The sequence below is a fragment of the Oncorhynchus keta genome, chromosome 17 (genome assembly GCF_023373465.1).
Source record: "Oncorhynchus keta strain PuntledgeMale-10-30-2019 chromosome 17, Oket_V2, whole genome shotgun sequence".
NCBI lineage: Eukaryota > Metazoa > Chordata > Actinopteri > Salmoniformes > Salmonidae > Oncorhynchus > Oncorhynchus keta.
In genome coordinates, this window is record NC_068437.1 from 8253615 (window position 1) to 8281006 (window position 27392).

A 27392-nucleotide genomic window follows, 5' to 3' on the forward strand; every position below is an offset into this window, starting at 1 on the left:
TCCATCAGACAGGGTCCCATCTTTGTTAGAGTTCTTCCATCGTAACTCCTGAGTGAATCTGTGGTAGCAAGCTGCTTTGTCTTGTTTTGTGATAGTACTATCTCACTGTCCTTTTAATTTGAGGAGGAACATTGTGTTTTTTTGTGATCGGTTGTTGAGAAATGTGTGTTGGTCGTCCTGTGGTGATATTTTCTAAGGCAAACATTTGTGAAATAGGTTAGGCCTATCCAAAAGCTCCCAGAGACCACCTATTTTGTTTAAATACTAACAAATAGTCTCAAGTTCTTATGCTATAATGAACCTACCCCATATCAGATGTACTCCTCATACAGTGGGGAGAACAAGTATTTGATACACTGCCGATTTTAGCAGGTTTTCCAACTTACAAAGCATGTAGAGGTCTGTAATTTCTATCACAGGTACACTTAAACTGTGAGAGATGGAATCTAAAACAAAAATCCAGAAAATCACATTGTATGATTTTTAAGTAATGAATTAGCATTTTATTGCATGACATAAGTATTTGATCACCTACAAACCAGTAAGAATTCCAGCTCTCACAGACCTGTTAGTTTTTCATTAAGAATCCCTCCTGTTCTCCACTCATTACCTGTATTAGTAGTCTGATGAGACAAAAATAGAGCTTTTTGGTCTAAACTCCACTCGCGTGTTTGGAGGAAGAAGAAGGATGAGTACAACCCCAAGAACACCATCCTAACCGTGAAGCATGGAGGTGGCCATGTATCGCGAGATCTTGGCCAACAACCTCCTTCCCTCAGTAAGAGCATTGAAGATGGGTCGTGGTTGGGTCTTCCAGCATGACAACGACCCGAAACACATAGCCAGGGCAACTAAGGAGTGGCTCCGTATAAAGCATCTCAAGGTCCTGGAGTGGCCTAGCCAGTCTCCAGACCTGAACCCAATAGAAAATCTTTGGAGGGAACTGAAAGTCCATATTGCCCAGCGACAGCCCCGAAACCTGAAGGATCTGGAGAAGGTCTGTATGGAGGAGTGGGCCAAAATCCCTGCTGCAGTGTGTGCAAACCTGGTCAAGAACTACAGGAAACGTATGATCTCTGTAACTGCAAACAAAGGTTTCTGTACCAAATATTAAGTTCTGCTTTTCTGATGTATCAAATACTTATGTCATGCAACAAAATGCAAATTAATTACTTAAAAATCATACAATGTGATTTTCTGGATTTTGTTTTAGATTCCGTCTCTCACAGTTGAAGTGTACCTATGATAAAAATGACAGACCTCTTCATGCTTTGTAAGTAGGAAAACTTGCAAAATCGGCAGTGTATCAAATACTTGTTCTCCTCACTGTATGTGCTGTCCTGTCATTCTCATTCCCCAGTCCATAATGACAACCTCCACAGAGCTACCTCAATAGTGACACCGCTAACAAAGTAGCGCTAGCTGGTTGGAGCTGAGTAACACTGATACAGCATTGATCTCCTAGTTAGCATTGCTAGTCTCTCTACCAGTCTTATAGGCGGAAGGGCCTGAGACAAAGGTCTCGATAGTGACGAACGGACTGACTATCACTAGTGTCGGTCGAAAATGTTTGTATAATGGCTGAGGAGGAAGATCTAGTGTGTTTTCTGCTCTTGAAAACCCACATGCACACATGGGCACACACACACACACACACACACACACACACACACACACACACACACACACACACACACACACACACACACACACACACACACACACACACACACACACACACACACACACACACAGAGTATAATGCTTATAAATGTGTTTCAGTGGTTTGATCAAATGTATATGTTGATGAATACTTCATTGGATATCTGAAGGGTCAATTGATGAAGTCCATTCAATGTACAGGATGGTGAAATAGTTTCACCTCAAGCTAACTGAATGCATTTCTCGGCTGCTTGCAATTTTTTTTACATTTGGTTTAAAAGCACAGCCTTGGGTGTTGTACTGTACTGCAGAACCTTTTAAAAGGCCAGATTATTTATTGTTTTGTTTCAGGAAAGCTATCGCTAAGTCAGGCCTCCAACACTTGGCAGCCCAGCCCAGCGCCTCAGCCCCAGGCAAGACTGACCCACTTCGAGAGAACTGCAACACTGTCGACTGGAGTGTGAGTATAGCCTCCGGTGTATAATGGTTTAGAAAGGTCCCATTCAAGGCCGCTACAGCAGAGATTCCAGAAATAGCACAATTGGGCCTTTTCTTGTTACGTTGTCCTCATGGAACCTCAACAACCAGATTTTGAACAACAGAAATGCTATGGTGAAGATTTGCTTAGTTGTGTGTGTTCACACAGGTTTTAGACATATCTATTTGCGGAGACAAAAAGAGGTGAAATGAGACAAAAGAGGTGAAATGGGGGTCGCTGCCCAACCAAATATACAGTAGCATTTTCATCTGAGATAAAAACTGAAAACTGGTGACATTTGTCCAACCTAAATTACTTCCATACTATATTCTCTGTCCTCCCAGGATAATGCCCAGTTTGGGGACCATATCTGGTTTGAGACCAGTGTCTCAGGAGACGTCTGTTACGTTGGAGAGCAGTACTGCGTCACAAAGACAATGGTGAGCCTTCACTGCAACTGAACTGCACTAGGGACGAAATAATGTGTTTGAGCACCCTCTGTTATTCACAGAAAGACTAATCTGCATGGTATCGTTTATAAAAGTGTATTTTAGATTATTGAGACTGTTACAGTAGTACGTTATTGCAGCATTCTTTTGGGTACATTGTCAATAGAATATGTTGTCTAATGATTTATTAGTGTAGTGTGCAAAATCAGCCACACTTTAAAATATTGTAGCACATATTGCTGACTTATAGTTATTATTTTTTGCAACACTTATCCTCATACAGTTTAAACTAGAAACACCGTTCAAAATGTAAAATGTGCAGACTGGACTGGAATAGTGTGCTTGTATACAGCTATTTGATACTATTTATAGTTTTTACATTTTTATTAAACTTCATCCGCTTTCATGGGATTTCTTCAACGTTCTAAAGCTTCCATTGTGAGATCACAACTTCCAACTTTCCATTCACTGTGAATGCAACAATGCAACTTCTGACACAAAAACAACTCCTTTGACCACTTTCCCGAAACAAGTTAGACAAAAGGTTAGAGAATATTAAATCTTTCTCTACTTCTCTGCTATTCAAATCTTAAATCAGTAAAAAAATTTAACCACATCAACATTTTCTCAAACTTTTTATAAACAACTGATATTTTTACCATTTTCCCAACAAGTTAGGCAAAAAGTTAGAGAGGTATGACATCTTGGTCTACTTCTGTTATTCAAATCTGAAACCATAACAAAAGTATCTTCTACCAATCAATAGTTTAGAGTAGTGGTTCTCAATCCTGGTCCTGGGGACCCAAAGGGGTGCACAGTTTTGTTCTTGCCCCAACAGTACACACCTGATTCAAATCAAAGCCTTTTGATGAGTTTATAATTTGAATCAGCTGTGTAGTGCTAGGGCAAAAACAACATTGTGCACCCCTTTGGGTCCCCAGGACCAGGATTGAGAACCAGTGGTTTAGCGTGACAATAGCAAGCTAATGTCAGCTAACAGCTCTATAGTCTTGTTATCGAGCAGCACAAATGGAGCCATTGCTATGGATACCAATACATTTCAATGGCAAATAAGGGCCATAGACTGGTAAAATATGTCTGATATTACAACTACTATTTGAACTATAGCCATACAAAAATGTGCATAAATGAACAGGGGTTTGAATGAGAACCATAGCAATACAGAGGTAGCTATTCAAAATGGTCCTGCTCCTTGTCCAATTAAACTACACTGGACAAAAAACACAACATGTAAATGTTTAATGAGCTGAAAAACATACTTTTAAAGAGCTGAAGCAAGTCACACAATTTTTCTTCATGAGAATTACCATCTGGTTTATTATTAGCATTGGCCAAATAAAGTGAAATATTATCTCTGTGATTCTACCACAGCAAAAGTCAGTGGCGAGGAAGAAATGTGCTGGCTGCAAAATAGCAGTCCACACCATGTGTATCGAGCAGCTAGAAAAGGTGACTATAAACTTAATCAATTATTAGATTATACTTATACAACATAACCAGGAATATTTATGTTTTTGACCAACGATGTTGTATTTTCTCTCCACAGATCAACTTTAGATGTAAGCCATCGTTTAGGGAACCCGGATCTCGAAATGTTCGAGAGGTCAGTATCTTTCTGGTCCCTGCACCACTTATTCTTTGTTTCTCTCCAAGTTATTTGTTCTTTGACTGTATTTCTGTCTCACTTTTTTCTATTTTTTATTTCACCTTTATTTAACCAGGTAGGCTAGTTGAGAACAGGTTCTCATTTGCAACTGCGACCTGGCCAAGATAAAGCATAGCAGTGTGAACAGACAACACAGAGTTACACATGGAGTAAACAATTAACAAGTCAATAACACAGTAGAGAAAAAAAGGGGAGTCTATATACAATGTGTGCAAAAGGCATGAGGAGGTAGGCGAATAATTACAATATTGCAGATTAACACTGGAGTGATAAATGATCAGATGATCATGTACAGGTAGAGATATTGGTGTGCAAAAGAGCAGAAAAGTAAATAAATAAAAACTGTGGGGATGAGGTAGGTGAAAATGGGTAGGCTATTTACCAATAGATTATGTACAGCTGCAGCGATCGGTTAGCTGCTCAGATAGCTGATGTTTGAAGTTGGTGAGGAGATAAAAGTCTCCAACTTCAGCGATTTTTGCAATTCGTTCCAGTCACAGGCAGCAGAGTACTGGAACGAAAGGCGGCCGAATGAGGTGTTGGCTTTAGGGATGATCAATGAGATACACCTGCTGGAGCGCGTGCTACGGATGGGTGTTGCCATCGTGACCAGTGAGCTGAGATAAGGCGGAGCTTTGCCTAGCATGGCCTTGTAGATGACCTGGAGCCAGTGGGTCTGGCGACGAATATGTAGCGAGGGCCAGCCGACTAGAGCATACAAGTCGCAGTGGTGGGTAGTATAAGGTGCTTTAGTGACAAAACGGATGGCACTGTGATAAACTGCATCCAGTTTGCTGAGAAGAGTGTTGGAAGCAGTTTTGTAGATGACATCGCCGAAGTCGAGGATCGGTAGGATAGTCAGTTTTACTAGGGTAAGCTTGGCAGCGTGAGTGAAGGAGGCTTTGTTGCGCAATAGAAAGCCGACTCTTGATTTGATTTTCGATTGGAGATGTTTGATATGGGTCTGGAAGGAGAGTTTGCAGTCTAGCCAGACACCTAGGTACTTATAGGTGTCCACATATTCAAGGTCGGAACCATCCAGTGTGGTGATGCTAGTCGGGCATGCGGGTGCAGGCAGCGATCAGTCTACTTTAGTCCATTTCAATTTCAGTGCATCACGATTTGTTATGTGATTCAACAATGTTTCCTAAATTCCAGCCCAACGTTGTCCGTCACCATTGGGTCCACAGGAGGCGCCAGACTGGGAAGTGTCGACAGTGTGGGAAGGTCAGTGAGAACCATTCACCAACCATATATTCACAAACAGTGCCTTCAGAAATGATGCACACCCCTTGACTTTTCCCACATTTTGTTATGTTACAGTTTGAATTTAAAATATATTAAAATGAGATTTTGTGTCACTGGCCTACACACAGTACCCCATTTGTTTTTACAAATCAATTAAAAATGAAAAGCTGAAAAGTCTTAATTCATCTCCTTTGTTATGGCAAACCTAAATAAGTTCAGGAAAAAAATGTGCTTAACAAGTCACATGGGCTCTCTCTGAGTGCAATAATACTGTTTACCATGATTTTTTTATGACTACCCCATCTCTGTACCCTACACATAGAATTATCTGTAAGGTTCCTCAGTCGTGCAGTTAATTTCAAGCACAGATTCAACTACAAAGACCAGGGAGGGTTTCCAATAAAACATTTTTTTTTAAAATTGTACCTTTATTTAACTTGGCAAGTCAGTTAAGAACAAATTCTTATTTTCAATGATGGCCTAGGAACAGTGAACTGTTCAGGGGCAGAACGACATATTTGTACCTTGTCAGCTCGGGGGTTTGAACTTGCAACCTTCCGGTTACTAGTCCAACACTCTAACCACTAGGCTACCCTGCCGCTCAATGAAGGGCACTTATTGGTAGATGGGTAAAAAAAAGCAGACATTGAATATCCTTTTGAGCATGGTGAAGTTATTAATTACACTTTGGATGGTGTATCAATAAATCCAGTCACTACAGAGATACAGGCGTCCTTCCTAACTCAGTTGCCGGAGAGGAAGGAAACCGCTGAGGGATTTCACCAATGGTGACGTTAAAACAGTTACAGAGTGTAATGGATGTTATAGGCAAAAACTGAGGATGTATCTACAACAGTGTATTACTCTACAATACTAACCTAAATGACAGGGTGAAAAGAAGGAAGCCTGTACCGAATAAAACTATTCCAAAACATGCTTCCTGATTGCAATAAGGCACTAAAGTAAAACTGCAATTTTAAAAAAAACTTTAATCCAGAATACAAAGTGTTATGTTTAGGGCAAATCCAACACAACACGTCAATGAGTACCTCTCTTCATATTTTCAAGCATGGTGGTGGCTGCATCATGTTATGGGTATGCTTGTCAATGGCAAGGACTAGGGAGTTTTTTTTAGGATAAAAATAAATGGAATATTGTGAAACAGAGAAACCTGGATATGTCTGCTTTCCAACAGACACTGGGAGAAAAAGGTATCAATAAGCAGGACTATAACATAAAACGCAAGGACAAATATACACTGAAGTTGCTTACCATGGCAACATAGAAAGTTCCAGAGTGGCCTAGTTACAGTTTTGACTTAAATCTGATTGAAAATCTATGGCAATACTGGAAAATGTCTGTCTTGCAATGATCAACTACCAACTTGACAGAGCTTGAAGAATTTAAAGAAACGTGCACATATTATACAATCCAGATGTGCAAAGCTCTTAGATACTTACCCAGAAAGACTCACATCTGTAATCGCTGCCAAAGGTGATTCTAACAAATATTGACTCAGAGGTGTGAATACTTATCTAAATTAAATATTTATATATTTAATGTATAATAAATATGCACAAATTTCGAAAAACATGTTTTTACTTTGTTATTGTGAGGAGATGGGTGAGAGAGAAAAAAAATATTTAATCTGTTTTGAATTCAGGCTGTAACACAAAATGTGGAGAAGTCAAAAAGTATTGGGACAGTGACACATTTTTTGTTGTTTTGGCTCTGTACTCCAGCACTTTAGATTGAAATGATACTATGAGGTTAAAGTGCAGACTGTCAGCTTTAATTTGAGGGTATTTTCATCCATATCGGGTGAACCGAAATTACAGCACTTTTTGTACATAGTCCCTTCATTTTAGGGGACCAAAAATTGTTTCAAAACATCTCCTTCCATGTCACTGATGCGTCGTGAAACAGTGTTTGATGAAGGCATTCTGTTGACTCTTTTGGGCATTTTCCCCCAGCATTGTCCCAGCCATATCCGCAGCAGCAGGGAGACTTAAGACCTCCACAATAGTACGGGGCTTGCCTGTCCTAGCCACTCAGTAGCTCACCATATCAGACGCTTCTAGCCCCTTCTTATTAATGGTATCTGTTGCTTTTATACATGTCTTACTACTCGAAAGTCATCTTTATTCTCGCTCCAAAAATTCCCGTGGCTTATTTTTCTAATTATAACGTGTCGTTTCTAAATGTCTGCGCAAGAATAAAGGTTTCCTGTGAGAGAGTAACGGTTTATGTGATTGGATGTTAATTATTTGACTAGACTACCTATATTTGACATTGTGTTGTTATTTCGGGATAAATTACATTTTTGGCAGTGAAACGAGGCTACTCAGGTGAGAAAAAAACCTCACCCAAATGTATAGCCCAGTTGGAAAATAGAAATGTACTGTTTAAAAATGTGAAAGATTTTTTTTATTTTTAACAAATATATGTTTTAAATATTTTTTTAAAATGTGAATCACATTTCTATTTGACGTACCCGCAACGGCATTGCGAGTACCCCTGATTCAGGACTATCTATAATCATGTAGAGTCACAAGCTTGATGTAATCATTGCGTGCTAGGCATGTGGTACCAAATACTAAACCTTTTGAGTACTTTAATACACATATAAGTGCATTTGTTCCAATACCTTTGGTCCCCTATAAATTTGGGGACTATGTACAAAAAGTACTGTAACTTCTAAATGGTTCACCTGATATGGATGAAAATACCCTCAAATTAAAGCTGACAGTCTGCACTTTAACCTCATAGTCATTATAATTTCAAATCCACATTTCTGGAGCCAAAACAACAAAACATTTGTCACTGTCCCAATACTTTTGGAGCTCACTATTCAGCACAGGTGTCAAATTCAACCGAGTGGCTGCGGGTTTTTGCTCCACCCTTGTACTTGATTAAAGGAATTAAGGTCACTAATTAGTAAGGAACTCCGCACACCCGGTAGTCTCGGGTTTAATTGAATGGGAAAAACAAAAGCCTGCAGACACTTGGCCCTCCGTGGAAGGAGTTTGACACCCCAGCTCTACATATACTCAAGTACTGCAAACCATTAAGAGCTGTCAACGCAAATTTGTAAAATGTTACTTATTCCTCTACAGGGTTTTCAACAGAAGTTCTCATTCCATAGTAAAGAGATTGTTGCAATCAGCTGTTCTTGGTGCAAACAGGCAGTAAGTACCCGTAGTCCATAGGCTGTATCAACTGTTAAAAGTATGGTCCCTATTCACACCCAACCCTTTTCCCTTGGCCCTAACTCTCCGATGTTTGCACATCAGAAGGGTCTGGATAGGTATACACAGTTTAGTGGTCGAGCTTCCACTTGGTTTCTTCCACCTTACAGTCCTGCAAACATAGAAAGGTTAAGGCCAAGGGGAAAGTTTGAGATGGATATTTCAGTTTGGAGCAGAGAGTGGAGTTGTGTATCCTGACTTTGGTAACTTTGGTATGGTTATTGATTGTTGTCTCTCCTCGGTCCAGTATCACAACAAGGTGACGTGCTTCATGCTGCAGCAGATCGAGGAGCCTTGCTCGCTGGGAGCTCACGCCTCCGTCATAGTGCCGCCCACCTGGATCATCCGAGTCCGCAAACCACAGGTACTGCAATGATCAACACACACACACACACACACACACACACGCACACGCACACGCACACGCACACGCACACGCACACACACACACACACACACACACACACAGTTATGTTGATTCAATGGATGTATTTGTTTTGTCTCCTCAGACATCATTAAAATCAAGTAAAAAGAAGAAACGCACATCTCTGAAAGGAAAGCCGAGTAAGAAGGTAGTAGAGGTAAGGAAAATCGTATTAACATATAAATATTGTGATTATGATAATGTCCTCTTAAGTTATCTAATTTGATGATGAGAACATTGAGATAACAGAGGCGGCGATCTTTGTGTCTCGACTGTTTTCTCTGCTCCAGGATGGTCGATGGAAGCCCTTCATAGTAAAGCCTGTTCCCTCACAACTCATGAAACCTCTGCTGGTGTTCGTCAACCCCAAAAGTGGAGGCAACCAGGTGAGTTTGCTCAATGTCCACAGCTCCCTTGAAATCACTGTGTATGGGGATTTGTCCACACAACTCAAACATACAGTGCATTCATAAAGTATTCAGACCCCTTGGCTTTTTCCACATTTTGGTAAGTTACAGCCTTATTCTAAAATTGATTAAATAAAACATTCCTCGTCAATCTACACACAATCACCATAATGAAAATGTGAAGGTTTTTATACATTTTTGCAAATCTATAAAAAAAATATATATAATTCACACAAGTTTTTAGACGCTTTTGCTATGAGACTCGAAATTGAGCTCAGGTGCATCCTGTCTACATTGATCATCCTTGAGATGTTTCTACAACTTGATTGGAGTCCACCTGTGATAAATGCAATTGATTGGACATGATTTGGAAAGGCACACACCTGTCTATATAAGGTCCCACAGTTGACAGTGCATGTCAGACCAAGCCATGAGGTCGAAGGAATTGTCCGTAGAGCTCCGAGACAGGATTGTGCCGGCACAGATCTGAAGAAGGGTACCAAAAGAACACAGTGGCCTCCATCATTCTAAAATGGAAGAAGTTTGGAACCACCAACATTCTTCCTAGAGCTGGCCGCCTGGGCAAACTGAGCAATTGGGGGAGAAGGGCCTTGGTCAGGGAGGTGACCAAGAACCTGATGGTCAATCTAGCAGAGCTCCAGAGTTCCTCTGAGGAGATGGGAGAACCTTCCAGAAGGACAACCGTCTCTGCAGCATTCCACCAATCAGGCCTTTAGGGTAGAGTGGCCGGACGGAAGCCACACTCCTCAGTAAAAGGCACATGACAGCCCGCTTGGAGTTTGCCAAAAGGCACCTGAAGGACTCAGACCATGAGAAACAAGATGCTCTGGTCTGATGAAACCAAAATGTAACTCTTTGGCCTGAATGCCAAGCGTCACATCTGGAGGAAACCTGACACCATCCCTACGGTGAAGCATGGTGGTGGCAGCATCATTCAGTGGGGAAGTTTTTCAGCAGCAGGGACTGGGAGACTAGTCAGGATTAAGGGAAAGATGAACGGTGCAAAGTACAGAGAGATCATTGATGAAAACCTGCTCCAGAGCTCTCTGGACCTGAGACTGTGGTGAAGGTTCACCTTCCATCAGGACAATGACCCTAAGCACACAGCCAAGACAACTCAGGAGTGGCTTCGGGACAAGTCTCTGACTGTCCTTGAGTCACCTAGCCAGAGCCCAGACTTGAACCCGATCTAACATTTCTGGAGAGATCTGAAAATAGCTGTGCAGCAACTCTGTCCAACCTGACAGAACTTGAGAGGATCTGCAGAGATGAATGGGAGAAACTCCCCAAATACAGGTGTGCCAAGCTTGTAGAGCCATACCCAAGAAGACTTGAGGCTGTAATTACTGCCAAAGGTGCTTCAACAAAGTACTGAGTAAAGGGTCTGAATACTTATGTAAATGTGCTATTTCAGTTTTTTATTTTTGATAAATTAGCAAAAATGTTAACTGTTTTTGCTTTGTTGTTTTGGGGTATTGTGTGTCGATTGATGATAAAAAATACCTATTTAATCAAATTTTGAACAAGGCTGTAACGTAACAAAATGTGTAAAAAGTCAAGGGGTACTTTCCGAATGCACTATATTGATGTCAATGAGAGATTTACGCTGAAGTCAGTTACACTTTCTACATCCCTTAGTGTAGAAATGAATTACTGATGATGTTGATGCATTGTGGGACCCCCGACCCAACAGCTTAACCTCTACAGTAAAGTATTTTATGTTAGAGAGCGACATATGTGTTACTACTTTGACAGGGCTACCTCATCACGTGAATTCCAAATATGGCTGTCGCGGTGACCGTATTACCGCCACACCAGCAGTCACAATTCATAACATAGTAAAATCCCTGTGAACATTGGTCACGGTAATCCCATCCAAAACTTTGCATATGAATGGCGCTGATGGATAGTCTACCAAATGTGTTAACGGCCTTCGCTAATGGTCTGGTACGCGGCGCTCTATTGTCCCTCCAATCACTTTCTGAACACGTGATTGGTTTTGAATAATCTGAAGGATGAGGACAATGTCTTTTTTATTTTTAACATCAACATGCAGCCCTTATGTTTTGTTTTCTATGACATTCCTAGATTTATAGGCCTAATCTATTTTATTGTGATGGTATAGGCTGTATTACATTTATTTATTTGACTTTTTAAAATGTAGATGTTCCAATGGCAGCTTGTATGCGTGGAAGCCCAGAGATGCTAAACATGTTTATGTTAATTAATGGTCAACTACCATGAGACCGGCAGTCATTTTTAATGACACTGTCCGGCTGACAAAATTCAATGACCGCCACAGCCGTAGTTCCAAATCACCCCTGCTACACTCATGTCTATTGTTTTGCAGGGAGCCAAGATCATCCAGTCGTTCATGTGGTACCTCAACCCCCGACAGGTGTTTGACCTCACCCAGGGAGGGCCCAAGGAGGGGTAAGAAACACGCAACGACTGCATTCACAAACCTTAACGGTTTGGTCATGTTTAGAATGATATAACAACGTAAGCAGTTGTTGTGTTTTTAATTAGTCTGCCGGTTGTGTTTTTATCCCTCAAGGTTAGAAATGTATTCCAAAGTGCCCAACCTGCGGATTTTGGCGTGTGGAGGGGATGGAACAGTGAGTACTAGACATAAGCGCTTCATATTAGTAATATTATAATTAATATAATAATCATTTTTGAAAATCCTGAAACGTAATGCATATAAGGACTGTAAGTAGAGGGAATAGTTCGCTGTCTGCCTCTGACTGTGGCGTGTGCCATTCAGAAAGTGAATTCTTGTTCTAATTACCTGGTTTGCCAGGTGGGTTGGATCCTGTCTGTCCTGGACCAGCTCCAGTTGAACCCTGCACCTGCCGTGGCTGTCCTGCCCTTGGGGACGGGGAACGACCTGGCCAGGACTCTCAACTGGGGAGGGGTGAGTGGCTGGCTGTGTGGAACCACTCCATGAACTAGGGATTTATCCTAGATGATAAACTGTGTAGTTTGGTATATGGCCAATATACCACGGCTAAGGGCTGTATTCAGGCACTCTGCGTTGCGTCGTGGTTAAGAACAGCCATTAGCCGTGGTATATTGGTCGTATACCACACCACCTTGGGTCTTACTGCTTAAAAATATAATGGGCTATTGAATCGCTGTTAGGCTATAGGCTGTCTTGGGTCATCAGAGAGGCAAAATGAGGAATGAGACACAGTAGCAAGAAAAGACACCATCAGCAATTAGATTAACACAATACAAGTTGTATTGTTTCAATATTGTTTAAATGATTTCAGTTAGATATTGAGGATGTATGTTTTTGTGAAATTCCTCTCTCGTCTTTTCCCGCAGGGTTACACTGATGAGCCAGTGTCTAAGATCCTGTCTCATGTGGAGGATGGGAACGTGGTGCAGTTGGATCGCTGGAACCTCCTGGTGGAGCCCAACCCAGAGGCCGTTCAGGAGGAGAAGGACGAGCACCAGACAGACAAGGTTAACTCAGTTTAGAGTGTCTCACACCAGTCGTCAAAAGCTTATAGACTAATTTTACGATTAGTATTTGCATTGTTTTATGTCTCTGCATAGAGATAAGGACATCACAAGCATAACATTTTAAAATAAAATGTGATTGAAGGATGTCGTTTGTAATTGCTTAATATATTTTTGACGGTATATGCTATGCTATGATCAGTCTCCCTCTTAGTCCGCCCCATCCCGCATGCGGGATCGTGACTACAGCCTCAAGCTCATTACCATAACGCAACATTAGCGATTTCTAAAAATTGCAAATGAAATGAAATAAATATGCCTGCCCTCAAGCGTATCCTTTTCTTAACAATCCTGTCGTCTCAGATTTTCAAAATATGCTTTAGAACCAGAGAAAATCAATAATTTGTGTAAGAGTGGTGATAGCTAGCTTAGCATTTAGCGTTAGCATTTAGCACGCAACATATTCACAAAAACCAGCAAAGGGATCAAATAAAATAATTTACCTTTGAAGAACTTCAGATGTTTCAATGAGGAGATTCTCAGTTACATAGCAGATGTCCAGTTTTTCCTGAAAGATGCTTGTGTAGGACACAACGTTCCGTTTTGTTACTATGCATTTGGCTACCGAAACTAACCGAAAATTCAGTCACCTAAACGTCGAACTTTTTTCCGAATTAACTCCATAATATCGACTGAAACATGGAAACGTTGTTTGAATCAATCCTCAAGGTGTTTTGTCATATATCTCTTCATTGAAATGCCGTCCCTGGAAGCGTGCATTCTTCTCTGATTCGGATGGAAAAATACTGGTAGCTGACTTTTGCGCACCAATTTCCACGCAGACACCGTGCGGGACACTTGGCAATTGTAGTCTCTTATGGTCAATCTTCCAATGATATGCCTACAAATACGTCACAATGCTGCAGACACCTGGGGGAAACGATAGGAAGTGTCCGTTCATTCCTGTCGCATTCACAGCCATATAAGGCGATCATGGAAAACGTGCCTTCAGAAATCCTGTTGATTTCCTGGTCGCTCAAACATCTTGGTTTTGCCTGTAGATTTTGTTCTATGGCACTCACAGTGAAAATCTTTGCAGTTCTGGAAACGTCAGAGTGTCTTCTTTCCAAGCATAGTCGAGCATCTTTTCGTGACAAAATATTGCGCTAAAAACGGGCACGTCTTTTTATCCAAAAATGAAATACTGCCCCTATAGGACTAACAGGTTAAATTGGTTGTAATTAGGCCAATCTCAAACCTCCCCTTCATTCAAAGATACTTGATAACGCCATAGCCCAGTGGCTGACGCCATTTGAAAAATTCACACAGTATCTTTGAAACCTACCAATACGGTTTTAGACCATTTCACAGCACTGAGACTGCACTTGTCAAGGTAGTAAATGACCTAATGTTTTCCTCATACCATGGGCATGGCTCTATTCTTGTTCTTTTAGATTTAAGTGCTGCCTTCGATACAATTGATCATGCTATTCTCACTAAGAGGCTAGAATACTTGGTTGGTCTACGAGGACAGGTTCTCAACTGGTTCAAATCATACCTCTCTGAGTGGTATCAATTCATTAAGCTGGGTGATAATTCATCTGAATGTTACAAGGTTGAATGTGGCGTTCCCCAAGGTTCTGTGCTTGGACCCCTTTTATTTTACTTGTACATGCTACACCTTGGTAATGTCATCTGCAAGCACAACATCCACTTTCGTTGCAACGCTGATGATACCCAATTATTATAATATTTTAACCCAGACGATGCATGAGACTTGCATCACAGATGTTAAACACTAGATGACAACTTGTTGCTTTTAAACTCTGATAAGACAGAAATTATGCTACTTGGCCACAATACATTTACAAACAATGTGTCAGACCTCACTGTCAACATTGATGGTTGCCTCATTACACCAAACATGGTTCTTAAAAACCTTGGTGTTACCTTTGACCCCGGCCTTCCTTTTTACAACAACATAAAAAAAGCGTCCAAAACAGCATACTTCAATCTCAGGAACGTTTCCATATTTAGACACTTCATCCATGCATTTGTTTCATCTAGCCTAGACTACTGTAATGCCCTCCTCTCCAGCTGCTCAGACTGTAATATTAGAAGTCTACAACTTGTACAGAACACTTGCAGCTCAGATTTGAACTAACACCAGAAGTCAGGAGAACATTACTCCAGTTTTATCTGCACTACACTGGCTGCCTGTAAACTATCGGTCTGATTTTAAGATCCTACTCTTAACTTTTAAGGCACTGCATGGCCTTGCCCCTTTTATCTGACAGACATGCTCGTTCAATACAACCCAGTGAGGGCGCTCCGCTCCCAAGGAGCCGGTCTGCTTATGGTTCCTAGATGCAGAACCAAGGCGGGGGACGGAGTGTTCTCTAGTAAAACACCTCAGTTGTGGAACAGCTTGCCCTGTCGGGTAAGAGGGGCAGACACCATAGAGGTTTTTAAATCACTTTTAAAAACCCACCTTTTAGCCATGCTTTAGCCATACCTGTTTGTTTTTACACATCCTCCTTCTATTATTGTTTTCATTTGAAGTGTGTTGTAATTTAAAATGCACTTTAAATGAAGTTTGATTTGATTATGGGATTTGTGTAACATGAAGGAAACATTTTCTTGGATAAACAGTGCTACCAGTATGCTGATCTACTGTATGTACATCAGCCCTGTAATTATTTTCACATTGACAATTTTGTTGTTGTTTTGGCTCTGTCCTCCAGCACTTTGGATTTGGTAATGATACAATGACTATGGGGTTAAAGTGCAGACTGTCCGCTTTAATTTCATTATATTTTCATCCATATCGGGTGAACCGTTTAGAAATTCGAGCACTTTTTGTACATAGTCCCCCCATTTCAGGGGACCAAAAGTATTGGAGTAAAGAGCCAAAGAAACGAAACATTTGTCACTGTCCCAATAATTACGGAGGGCACTGTATTTCTGTTGACATCAGGTGTCTCTGCTTTGTTTGTTAGCTCCCAATTGATGTCTTCAACAACTACTTCAGCCTCGGCTTCGACGCTCACGTCACACTGGGGTTCCACGAGTCCAGAGGTTTGTGCATCTTTCGCTAGCTGAAATTACTTTTGCTAGCTGAAATTAGTCACTATAATAAATGTTACTGCAGCAACAGTCTAAAGCAGTCTCTCTCTCCTTAGAGGCCAACCCAGAGAAATTCAACAGCCGTTTGCGGAATAAGATGTTCTATGCAGGGGTGAGTGCTTTGACAAAATATATAACTTTGCTCCTCTCCCACTATGGAGTTGTTTGTTCTGTGTCTGATCTGCTTTACTATATATCTAGGGCGTGTTCATTAGGGCAAAATGTTTCAAAACGGTTTAAAACGGAAAGCCAGTGTTCTTATTGGACAAGTTCAGATAGTACATCCCCATTTCACTTTGTTTCAAACTGTTTTTCCACTGAACTCAAACCTGATTCTTTATTGCAGACGGCCTTCTCTGACTTTCTGAGTGGCAGCTCCAAAGACCTTGCCAAACACATTAAAGTTGTGGTGAGTGCACTTCTAGACCTGAATGGACTAAGACCCAGAGCACAACAAGAAAGAATGTGGATGTGTCCCAAGACTGAGTGTCTATATACCATATTTGATGAGTTTCTAGAATGAACATTTTCATGGTGAAGATGGTAGATTTGTAGGCATGTTTCTAGGATACCAATGTCCATTCTAGAGATATATGTGTAACTCTATGGTCTGTACTCTGTTTTTCTGAAACCCCTTTTTGTCAGTGTGACGGCACAGACCTCACCTCCAAAGTCCAGGACCTGAAGTTGCAATGTCTTGTGTTCCTCAACATTCCCAGGTAAGCGTTTAGAATATTTTGAAACTGGATGCACCTGCATTCAACGTCTTCAGACCCCTTGACTTTTTCCACATTTTGTGACATTACATCCTTATTTTAAAATTGATTAAATAAAAAAATGTCATCATCAGTCTACACACAATACCCCATAATGACGACGTGAAGAAAGGTTTTTAGACATTTTTGCAAATGTATACATTTTTTTATTAAAATAAATAAAAACGTATTTACATAAGTAATCAGACCCTTTGCTATGAGACTTGAAATTGAGCTCAGGTGCATCCTGTTTCCATTGATCATCTTTGAGATGTTTCTACAACTTGATTGGAGTCCACCTGTGGTAAAGTCAGTTGATTGGATATGATTCCCACAGTTGACAGTGCATGTCAAAGCAAAAACCAAGCCATGAGGTCAAAGGAATTGTCCTTAGAACTCTGAGACAGGATTGTGTCGAGGCACAGGGTAACAAAACATTTCTGCGGCGTTGAAGGTCCCCCAAGAACACAATGGCCTCCATCATTCTTAAATGGGAGAAGTTTGGAACCACCAAGACCCTTCCTAGAGCTGTCCACCCGGTCAAACTGAGCAATTGGGGGAGAAGGGCCTTGGTCAGGGAGGTGACCAAGAACCTGGTGGTCACTCTGACAGAGCTCCCGAGTTCCTCTGTGGAGATGGGAGAACCTTTGAGAAGGACAACCATCTCTGTAGCACTCCAACAATCAGGCCTTTACGGTAGAGTGGCCAGATGGAAGCCACTCCCCGGAAAAGGCACATGACAGACCACTTGGAGTTTGCCAAAAGGCACCTCAAGGTCTCTCAGGCCATGAGAAACCAGATCCTCAGGTCTGATGAAACCGAGATGGAACTCTTTGGCCTGAATGCCAAGCGTCACGTCTGGAGGAAACCTGGTACCATCCCTACGGTGAAGGATGGTGGTGGCAGCATCATGCAGTGGGGAGGTTTTTCAGCATCAGGGACTGGGAGACGGGTCAGGATCGAGGGAAAGGTGAACGGAGCAAAGTACAGAGAGATTCGTGATGAAAACCTGCTCCAGAATGTCCTTGAGTGGCCCAGCCAGAGCCTGGACTTGAACCTGATTGAACATCTCTGGAGAGACCCTGAAAATAGCTGTGCAGTGACTCTCCACATCCAACCTGACAGAGCTTGAGAGGATCTGCAGAGAAGAAGGGAAGAAACTCTCCAAATACAGGTGTGTCAAGCTTGTAGCGTCATACCCAAGAAGACCCGAGGCTGTAATCGCTGCCAAAGGTGCTTCAAAGTACTGAGGAAAGGGTCTGAACACTTGTGTAAATGTGAAATTTCAGTTTTGTTTTTTTAATACATTTGCAAAAATGTCTAAAAACCTGTCTTTGCTTTGTGTATATGGGGTATTGTGTGTAGATTGATGAGGGGGGAAAAAACAATTGAATCCATTTTAGAGTAAGGCTTTAACGTAACAAAATGTGGAAAAAGTCAAGGGGTCTGAATACTTTCCGAATGCAATGTTTACACTCCCATTAATAGACATTGAGTCAATTCAATGGACACACAGAACGATACAAATGGACCAGATGGCATTATGATGCAGCAGTGTAAGACATAACATGAGCATGTGCTGTATGACACCCTTATAATGTGATATATTCATCTCATCATGAGAGTGACTCGTAGTCTGTTTTGCATGGGACTTGCTATGGGTTAAAGAAGGATCCCCATAATTCCATCCAGGTCAGCGGAAGGGGTCAACCAATGAATTACGCTCCTGAGCTAACATTCTATAACTGCTGCAGGTGGCAGTAACCAACCTTAGCTTTTACCTGTTCAGACTATACACACTCCAGTACAGTAGGTGGTGGTATTCACCTTTTCAGTTTATTTACACATCTATGCCTATACACTCATAGAGGTAGAATAATAAGTAATAAATTGAAAATGTCTATCAATAACTCTGCCCATGCTGTCACAGAAGAGGTCATTGCAAAGCTAGGAGTTGACCTCTCTAGTGCATTTCTATGGCCTGACAAAATACCAGCCATTTTGAGTCGGTAGAACGTTTCTTTAATATAGAGACATACCATATTAGAAGTCTTATTAAAATACATAATAATAGCTCAGACATGTTTGCAACAAGTTATAAATAATTATTAATTCTACCTGTTATCAAGTGTTGTATTTTGATTGTCTGCTATAGTTACTGTGCTGGCACAAAGCCGTGGGGTCACCCCAGTGAGCACCTTGATTTTGAGCCGCAAAGACACGACGACGGCTGTATCGAGGTCATCGGATTCACCATGACCTCTCTGGTGAGCTCTCAACCATACCTGTTGTCCTCTGACTTCTCATGGAATATATGAATTACCATTTGTACAGCCTAACATGCACATTGTAGGCTTTGTGTCTGTAGTGACGCCTCAAACACTGAGATGCAGTGCCTTAGACCCCCACGGCACTAAGGGGGGAATGTTGTTTTCATTACAACATCATTGTTTATCTTTCATCAGCATCTCTCAATTTCCATATGGGGGGGATCAATAAAATTGATTCAATTCAGTTCAATTTTCTCACTCTCTCTTCCTCTCCGTCCCTCCAGGCCACTCTGCAGGTGGGCGGTCACGGCGAGAGGTTGAACCAGTGTAAGGAAGTGACCCTGACCACCTACAAGTCCATCCCCATGCAGGTAGATGGCGAGCCCTGTAAGCTGGCCCCTTCCGTCATCTACATCAACCTGAGGAACCAGGCCAACATGGTGCAGAAGACCAAGAGGAGGATCTCCATGCCCCAGCTCAATGAGTTAGTAACCATAAACCTTGTGATACCGGACCTCAACACTGTGTTCACGTTCTAGATCAGAAACCTAGAATGACTGTAGTCGAGGCTAGAGTTAAGGCTCTCTCCCAGCCATTAATAATCTATACTAGTGTTTCTTAATCCTGGTCTTAGTGACCCATAAGGGTGCACCTTTTAGTTTTTGTCCTAGCATTAACACCTGATGCCACTAATCCAAGGTTTGATTAGTTGACTAGTGGAATCATGTGTTTATTGCTAGGGCAAATACTAAAATGTGCACTCCTTTGGGTCCCCAGGACCAGCATTAAGAAACACCTATACAATATGTACAAGCATAATGTTTCTGTCTGTGTCTTCTCAGTCAGCAGCCGGTTCCTGAGAAGCTGCAGATCAGAGTGAGCAGGATCAGCATGCACGCCTATGAGGCCCTGCATTACGACAAGGACAAGCTCAAAGAGGCCTGTGAGTGTAAACATACATATTCTATACACTGCACCTCTGTCATTCCCTTACTAAGGAGACCACTATGGCAGGGATATATCAGATCTATACATGCAGGCTTTTGCTCCAGCCCATTAGCAAAGGGCATCAACGCTGGGGCCGAGAGACTGAAAAACAGCTTCTATCTCAAGGCCATCAGACTGTTAAATAGCCATCACTAGCACCTAAGCTTCTTGATGACTGCATTATAAATATTAATTAATTATATGCATATTTTAGCTTTTATGGCTAAGTAGCAGACAGTTTACTCTGGGCACCTTATTAATCCAAGCTACTCAATACTGCCCCCCAGTCACCAAGAAGTTAAACAGCTTATAAAATTCCAGAAAAGTATGACAATTATTATGTGGCTTTAGAAGCTTCTGAGGCTAATTGACATTATTTGAGTCAATTGGAGGTATACCTGTGGTGTACCTGTGGATTCAAGGCCTACCTTCAAACTCAGTTCTTATTTGCTTGACATCATGGGAAAATCAAAAGAAATGAGCCAAGACCTCATAAAAAATTTGTAGACCTCCAGAAGTCTGATTCATCCTTGGGAGCAATTTCAAAACGTCTGAAGTTACCACGTTCATCTGTACAAACATTAGTATGCAAGTATAAACACCATGGGACCACGCAGCCGTCATACCGCTCAGGAAGGAGATGCGTTCTGTCTCCTGGAGATGAACGTACTTTGTTGCGAAAGGTGCAAATCAATCCCAGAACAACAGCAAAGAACCTTGTGAAGATGCTGGAGGAAACGGGTACAAAAGTATCTATATCCACAGTAAAACAAGTCCTATATTGACATAACCTGAAAGGCCGCTCAGCAAGGAAGAAGCTACTGCTCCAAAACCGCCATAAAAAAGCCAGATTAGGGTTTGCAACTGCATATGGGGACAAAGATCGTACTTTTTGGAGAAATGTCCTCTGGTCTGATGAAACAACAATAGAACTGTTTGGCCATAATGACCATCGTTATGTTTGGAGGAAAAAGGGTGAGGCTTGCAAGCCGAAGAACACCATCCCAACATGTGAAGCACGGGGGAGGCAGCATCATGTTGTGGGGGTGCTTTGCTGCAGGATGGACTGGTGTGCTTCACAAAATAGATAACATCATGAGAAGGACATTTTTGTGACTATATTGAAGCAACATCTCAAGACATCAGTCAGGAAGTAAAGCTTGGTCGCAAATGGGTCTTCCAAATGGACAATGACCCCAAGCATGCTTCCAAAGTTGTGGTAAAATGGCTTAAGGACAACAAAGTCAAGGTATTGGAGTGGCCATCACAAAGCCCTGACCTCAATCCTATAGAAAATCTGGGTGCAGAACTGAAAAAGCGTGAGCGAGCAAGGAGGCCTACAAACCTGACTCAGTTACATCAGCTCTGTCAGGAGGAATGGGCCAAAATTCACCCAACTTATTGTGGGAAGCTTGTGGAAGGCTACCCGAAACGTTTGACCCAAGTTAAACAATTTAAAGGAAATGCTACCAAGTACTAATTGAGTGTATGTAAACTTCTGACCCACAGGGAATGTGATGAAATAAATTAAAGCTGAAATAAATAATTCTCTCTACTATTATTCTGGCATTTCACATTATTAAAATAAAGTGGTGATCCTAACTGACCTAAGTCAGGACATTTTTACTAGGATTAAATGTCAGGAATTGTGAAAACGGAGTTTAAATGTATAAGGTGTTTGTAAACTTCCGACTTCAACTCTATACAATGTATTATTTTGTATTCTACTGTGTTTTAGTTTATGCCGCTCTCAACATTGCTCATCCAAAGATTTATATATTCTTAATTCCATTCCTTTACTTTAGATTTGTGTGTATTGTTGTGAAATTGTTCGATATTACTGCACTGTTGGAGCTAGAAACACAAGCAATTCGCTACAACAGCAATAACATCTGTTAAACATGTGTATGTGATCAATAAAATTTGATTTGATTTGGAAACTACTGTAACAGAATGTCTTTTCCCTGTCTCAGCTATTCCACTGGGCATCATCACGGTCCCAGGAGACAGCGATCTGGAGAACTGCCGTTCACACATTGAGAGTCTACAGGATAGTCTGGAAGAGGTATGTAGAAGACGTACAGTTGTGGGAACTAAAAGCGTTTTTAAAACCTTGTTGTACACACATTGCCACAATTGTTCTGCCAGTACGGTGACGCAACCTAACTTTTTGGTGCCCACAACTGTAGGGAGGAGTGAGAGTACGGATTGGCCAAGTCCATTTACAGTGCCCTCCACTCATATTGGCACCCTTGGTAAATATGTGCAAAACAGGCTGTAAAAAATATATTTATTGTTTATCCTCTTGGTCTTTCATTCAAAATAGTCACAAAAATCGAACTTTTAATTAAAGTAAAATAATTGTAAGAAAAAATGATGTATGTCACCTCATATTTATACCCCAGTGAAACAAGAAGTCATGGCTTACAACTTAAGTGTTCCTAATCACTCAGGTGAACATAAAAATGTAAAATATGAATGGGAATATACCTCAGTTAGATTTTACACATAAGAATTTCTTGGGGTGCCAATAATTGTGGCATACATATTATGTAGAGAAATATTTATTGAATTTACTTCACATTGAATTTTTAAAATAATTATACTTCATTTAAAGGTTAGAATTTTTTTGTTTAACATTTTGATTGAAAGACCAAGAGGATAAACAGCAAAGACATTTTTCTTACAGGCCTTTTTGCTCATTTTCACCAAGGGTGACAATATTAGTGGAGGGTGGAAATGTGTGTGGGCGAAAGAATGAGTGAGTGTCAAAATAAGTAAAAGTGAGAGAAAAGGAACTGGGGTGAAAGTGAGAGAAAGAGTGTGAGAGTGTGTCATTAAATATTTGAGCATATGATTGACTTCATGTTGTCTGCTGTGCCCCCTAGTGGAGCTCAGATGTACTTCAGGGAACAAAATGACAAGCCTCAAATGCTCCTCTGGAAGAACTTAAGTACTTGGTTTATAAAGATGTTACTTGCTGTAGGAAATGAGATGACATAATTGTTGTTATATTATTCTCTAAAAGGAAAGTGATGCTGTGAAATCAGCGAGGCTGTCGTCACAAAAGCTTTCCCCCAAATGGTGCTTCCTTGACTGTAAGTAATTGCTACCCGAACAAAGAGTATTTTATTGGCCACTTTAACCATCCTTTACCCGTTCTCTTTTATCAGGGAACTCTCTTTCTCATTTTGAAAACAATTGAAATGCAGCATTAGATTTCTGTCCAGGAATGCAATGCCAGTATATGGGCAGGAACATATAGATTATGAAAGGTGTATGTTTTCTTTTCAGGCACAACTGCTGATCGATTCTATAGGATAGACCGTGCTCAGGTATGTACTTGCGGTGTTTCCCCTATATTAATTTAGCATCTGGGGCTCACCAATGCTGAATGCTAAAGCTCCAAGAAATATGATGCAATTTTATTTGTGCATGATTTTGGCAATTAGGCCCTTTTTCTACTTACCCATAGTCAGATGAACTCGTGCATACCCCTTTTTTTGTCTTGCACGCAGTCAGAAAGAAGTTGCTAACTAGCATTAGTGCAATCAATGACTAGAGGTCTATGGAGACTAGCATGCTGTTCCCATATACTTCGGTAGCTTTGCCACCACTGCTGAAAACCAATCCAAGGGGCCCCTGGCCCAGGCAATTCGACAATCGAAAGAAATTACACCAATATGTCTCAATTCTATGGATCACGTAATCTCATTACACACCGACAATATCTGACTTTATCTAGAAAGTGTAATTCAATCCCTCCCAAATGCCTTGAAGATCATAGATAAATACGGCTCCATCTCAAGTTCTGAAATAAATCGAACCAAATCTGCCCTACTGCCTTTTTTTCAACACCCTGAAAAGGACTCCATCTCTACTTATGGAATCCCAATTGTAGAAATGTTTCCTTCCTTTGACAGAAACGTTGACAGAACGCTCAATTCAATCCGACCTCGGCAGATGTACTAATATCCCAGTTGCGTTAACTGGCAGAATATCTATTGTTAAAATTAAAATATCGCCACGGCTAAATTTCTGTAGTTCAGTGGTTCCCATGGCTCTATTGGGATAAAATTCATAGTGCGGTTTCAAAATGTATATGGCAAGGTAAACGATCCTGGATAAAATGAACAAACTTACAAAGAGGGAAAGCCGTAGGCGTAGGACTAGCCGTAGCAAACTTTAAATTGTGTTTCCAGGCACAAGCATTTCATCCCATCCTAAATTGGTTGAGACATGATTCTTCCGCCCCCCCCTGGCTGAGTATAGAGATAAATATGGTGTCTCCTATTTCCCTGGTGTCTCCTATGTCCCTTGTAAACTACGCTTTGGTCCTATTATTGCTCATACAATTTCGATTTGGTGGAAAATTGAAAAATAATGTAACTGGTAATCAAAATAACATGCCCATACTCCAATATTTTTCATCACCCCAATAATCCAAATGTGTAATCCATACCCTTGTCGATATCATGGACAGTTGTTTGAGAACAATCCAAGATTTGAAAGACACATACACAAAATATCATTTAAAAAAAATCTATCTACAACTTAGGTTGCTGGCCGATGGAGTCCTTTGGGAAACCCATCTACCGAACCATCCAATGATGGGATTTCTGAATAAATGATCTGGGCTCCCAATGGGACTGATCTCTGTAATATATTAACAACTTTTGGAACGCTCATATTCTGAGCTAACCATTCAACAAAAAGTATTTGTCTACAGATCTAATTGAATCTGAACTACCCTTTAACTGGAAGAGAAATACAAAAAATATGACTTTGGCATCCCCTAATCCGAACAATCAATTTACACATTTTAAGTTTGTTCACAGACTCTACTTAACAAGGAAACGTTTTCCAGTGAAATTCCCAACTCTTCACTGTGCCCCCGAAAGCAATTAGGCACAATCCTCCATTGGACGTGAGAGCGCCTTGCAGTTAAATGCTTCTGGGGCAAAGTTACTAAATTCATTTCGAATTGCATGAATGTAAATATTCAATGCTTTGCATATATTATGTCACTTAACGATGATAGCTTCTTGAATTTCTCAATCAATCAGAGATGGAGGGGTGGAGGCCTACTTCTTTTGTGTCATTTAATTGTCCTGTTTATACTAATAATAAATACATTAACAAGCCAAGGGGAAACACTTACTTGTGAATATGCCATATAGTTTTTTTCTGACCACATGACTTGACTAGGATAAACTCCTGAACATTATGGTAAAGCTTATAAGTATGCAAGGTCACCATCTATATCACCCATTGTCCAGGGTTGTAGGCATGTTGTTATGACACACTGTCATGACTCTTTTTTTATTTTTATAAACAAGCTATAAACTGTTATGATAACCTGTTATAACCTCAAGGAGCACCTCAACTACGTGACGGAGATCTCCCAGGATGACCTCTACATCCTGGACCCGGAGCTGGTCATCAAGGAGACGGTGGGCACCTCGCCGGGCATGCCCGACCTGGTAGACTCGTACGGGGAGTGCAAAACGCCAGAATCTCGCCAGTTTACCTTCCCATCCTCCTCCTCCTCTCCCACCTCCTCCCCAGGACCCAGGTGAGAATATAAACACTTTTAAGATTAAGCCTAATCTCCATTAAAAGTGCATTTTAGTCTAGAACTAAGTTTAATCTGGGAAACTGTCCCTTTATAGTTTAGAGACTGAACAAGGTAATATTTTGAATTGGATGCACTCTAGCTTGGTTTCGTTGCACCATATTTATTTGAAAGATAGGCACACACACACACGTGCGCGCACACACAAACCTCCCTCTTTCATTGATGCCTGACTGTCACTCACTATTGCACACCATCAAAGCTCCCGTTCCCTGTTAAGTCAATACTGTGAGGGTGGTGTGGTGTCTGGTGATGAACAATAGCTCATTATCCATATCTGGTCCTGTACATAATGTTGTGTCATCTTCCCTGAGGGAGCCAACTACATGGCTGGGTCTCAGACAGACTGACGACCAATTTTACACACACACACACACACACACACACACACACACACACACACACACACACACACACACACACACACACACACACACACACACACACACACACACACACACACACAAACTTTTGAGCGCAACAGTGACAATTCTATTCGTAGATATTGGCAAGAATGTAAAACATAAAAGTCATGTTATTACTGTACTGAGTGGTCCTTCTCCCAGTCACTAACCTGTACCTCTTCTCCCTCCCCTCCTGCAGTATCAGGGAGTCCCAGAGGAAGAGGGTGTCCAGTGACAGCTCGGTGACAGAGGCCCTAGCTCACAGCAGCGACTCCCAGGCCTCCTCCAAGACCGGCCAGTGCAGGTCAGACCCTGACTTTAGCCTGAATCCTATACATCTTTGTGGACATTTTCAATTGTAGTATGGTTTTACCAATTCATCAGTCCATCTATTGTTGGCCTATAGTTGCACCAATGTTATTTATCAGACCAATTATCAGACCTTTGTTGAACTGTGGTGTATTTTGGATGACTGTTCAAACAGTATCTACATTCTAATGGTGTGGCATTCTGGTCATGAGCGATAACCAAACTACCTTGAAACAATGTTGGTAGAACATCAGATCTCAAAATGCTGACAATTGGGTAGTTAATATAACTATAACTAATTAACAGCATACATGAGGGTTTGTTTTAATTATAGTGGATTTGTGTTTTCATCTTCATGGTCCAGCCATCAGCATAGCAGTATGGCTTGCTATGTAACAACATTGTCTAGCGTCAGATAGCACGACAATTCCGCCTGCAATGATGTGACAAAGCCTAGTGTCACAAAGCCGTGTCTTCTCTCTCAGGTTCAGCATGGGTTGGGTCATAAGAGAAATGATTTGGACACATGTTCCATTCAAGTATTCAAAAGCTTCCAAGGAACTTGATTCAGCATTGTTCCCTGAGACAACTTTTAGCTCACTCCAAACCTGTGATCATATACAGTACACGTGTATATGATTTGATTGATTTGATTATTTGTCATTTTACTTAATTCTGTGTATTTGAGTATTTTCAAATGGTGTGGCCCAAATCAACTACTTCTTTTGGAAGTATTTGAAAGTATCTTCATATACTTTTCTATAAATAGCTTACTTTCCAACTACTTTATTTCAAATAGCAAACAGAGCAGGTT

General features: G+C 41.1%; 1 protein-coding gene and 1 long non-coding RNA gene across 6 annotated transcripts in view; one reads left to right on the plus strand and one right to left on the minus strand.

The window, feature by feature from the left end:
* LOC127908187 (uncharacterized) overlaps window positions 1–10018 on the minus strand; it is a 204259-nt gene extending 194241 nt beyond the window's left edge. The window contains exon 1 of the long non-coding RNA XR_008066239.1: window positions 9985–10018. This is a non-coding gene — a long non-coding RNA (uncharacterized LOC127908187). The remainder of the gene's footprint in view (window positions 1–9984) is intronic.
* The window catches only part of dgkzb (diacylglycerol kinase, zeta b), a 90614-nt gene that overhangs the window by 58231 nt on the left and 4991 nt on the right, over window positions 1–27392 (plus strand). For all 5 annotated transcript variants that reach the window (XM_035790531.2, XM_035790533.2, XM_035790529.2 and 2 more), the window contains exons 2-26: window positions 2014–2122; window positions 2485–2580; window positions 3982–4059; window positions 4157–4213; window positions 5435–5503; window positions 8641–8712; window positions 9020–9136; window positions 9282–9353; window positions 9487–9582; window positions 11975–12057; window positions 12182–12242; window positions 12428–12541; window positions 12955–13095; window positions 16092–16170; window positions 16275–16330; window positions 16565–16627; window positions 16864–16937; window positions 19129–19240; window positions 19528–19727; window positions 20086–20186; window positions 22204–22295; window positions 23259–23328; window positions 23525–23565; window positions 25606–25805; window positions 26469–26573. In XM_035790531.2, coding sequence (XP_035646424.1) covers window positions 2014–2122; window positions 2485–2580; window positions 3982–4059; window positions 4157–4213; window positions 5435–5503; window positions 8641–8712; window positions 9020–9136; window positions 9282–9353; window positions 9487–9582; window positions 11975–12057; window positions 12182–12242; window positions 12428–12541; window positions 12955–13095; window positions 16092–16170; window positions 16275–16330; window positions 16565–16627; window positions 16864–16937; window positions 19129–19240; window positions 19528–19727; window positions 20086–20186; window positions 22204–22295; window positions 23259–23328; window positions 23525–23565; window positions 25606–25805; window positions 26469–26573 — 2358 coding nt within the window. The remainder of the gene's footprint in view (window positions 1–2013; window positions 2123–2484; window positions 2581–3981; window positions 4060–4156; window positions 4214–5434; window positions 5504–8640; window positions 8713–9019; window positions 9137–9281; window positions 9354–9486; window positions 9583–11974; window positions 12058–12181; window positions 12243–12427; window positions 12542–12954; window positions 13096–16091; window positions 16171–16274; window positions 16331–16564; window positions 16628–16863; window positions 16938–19128; window positions 19241–19527; window positions 19728–20085; window positions 20187–22203; window positions 22296–23258; window positions 23329–23524; window positions 23566–25605; window positions 25806–26468; window positions 26574–27392) is intronic.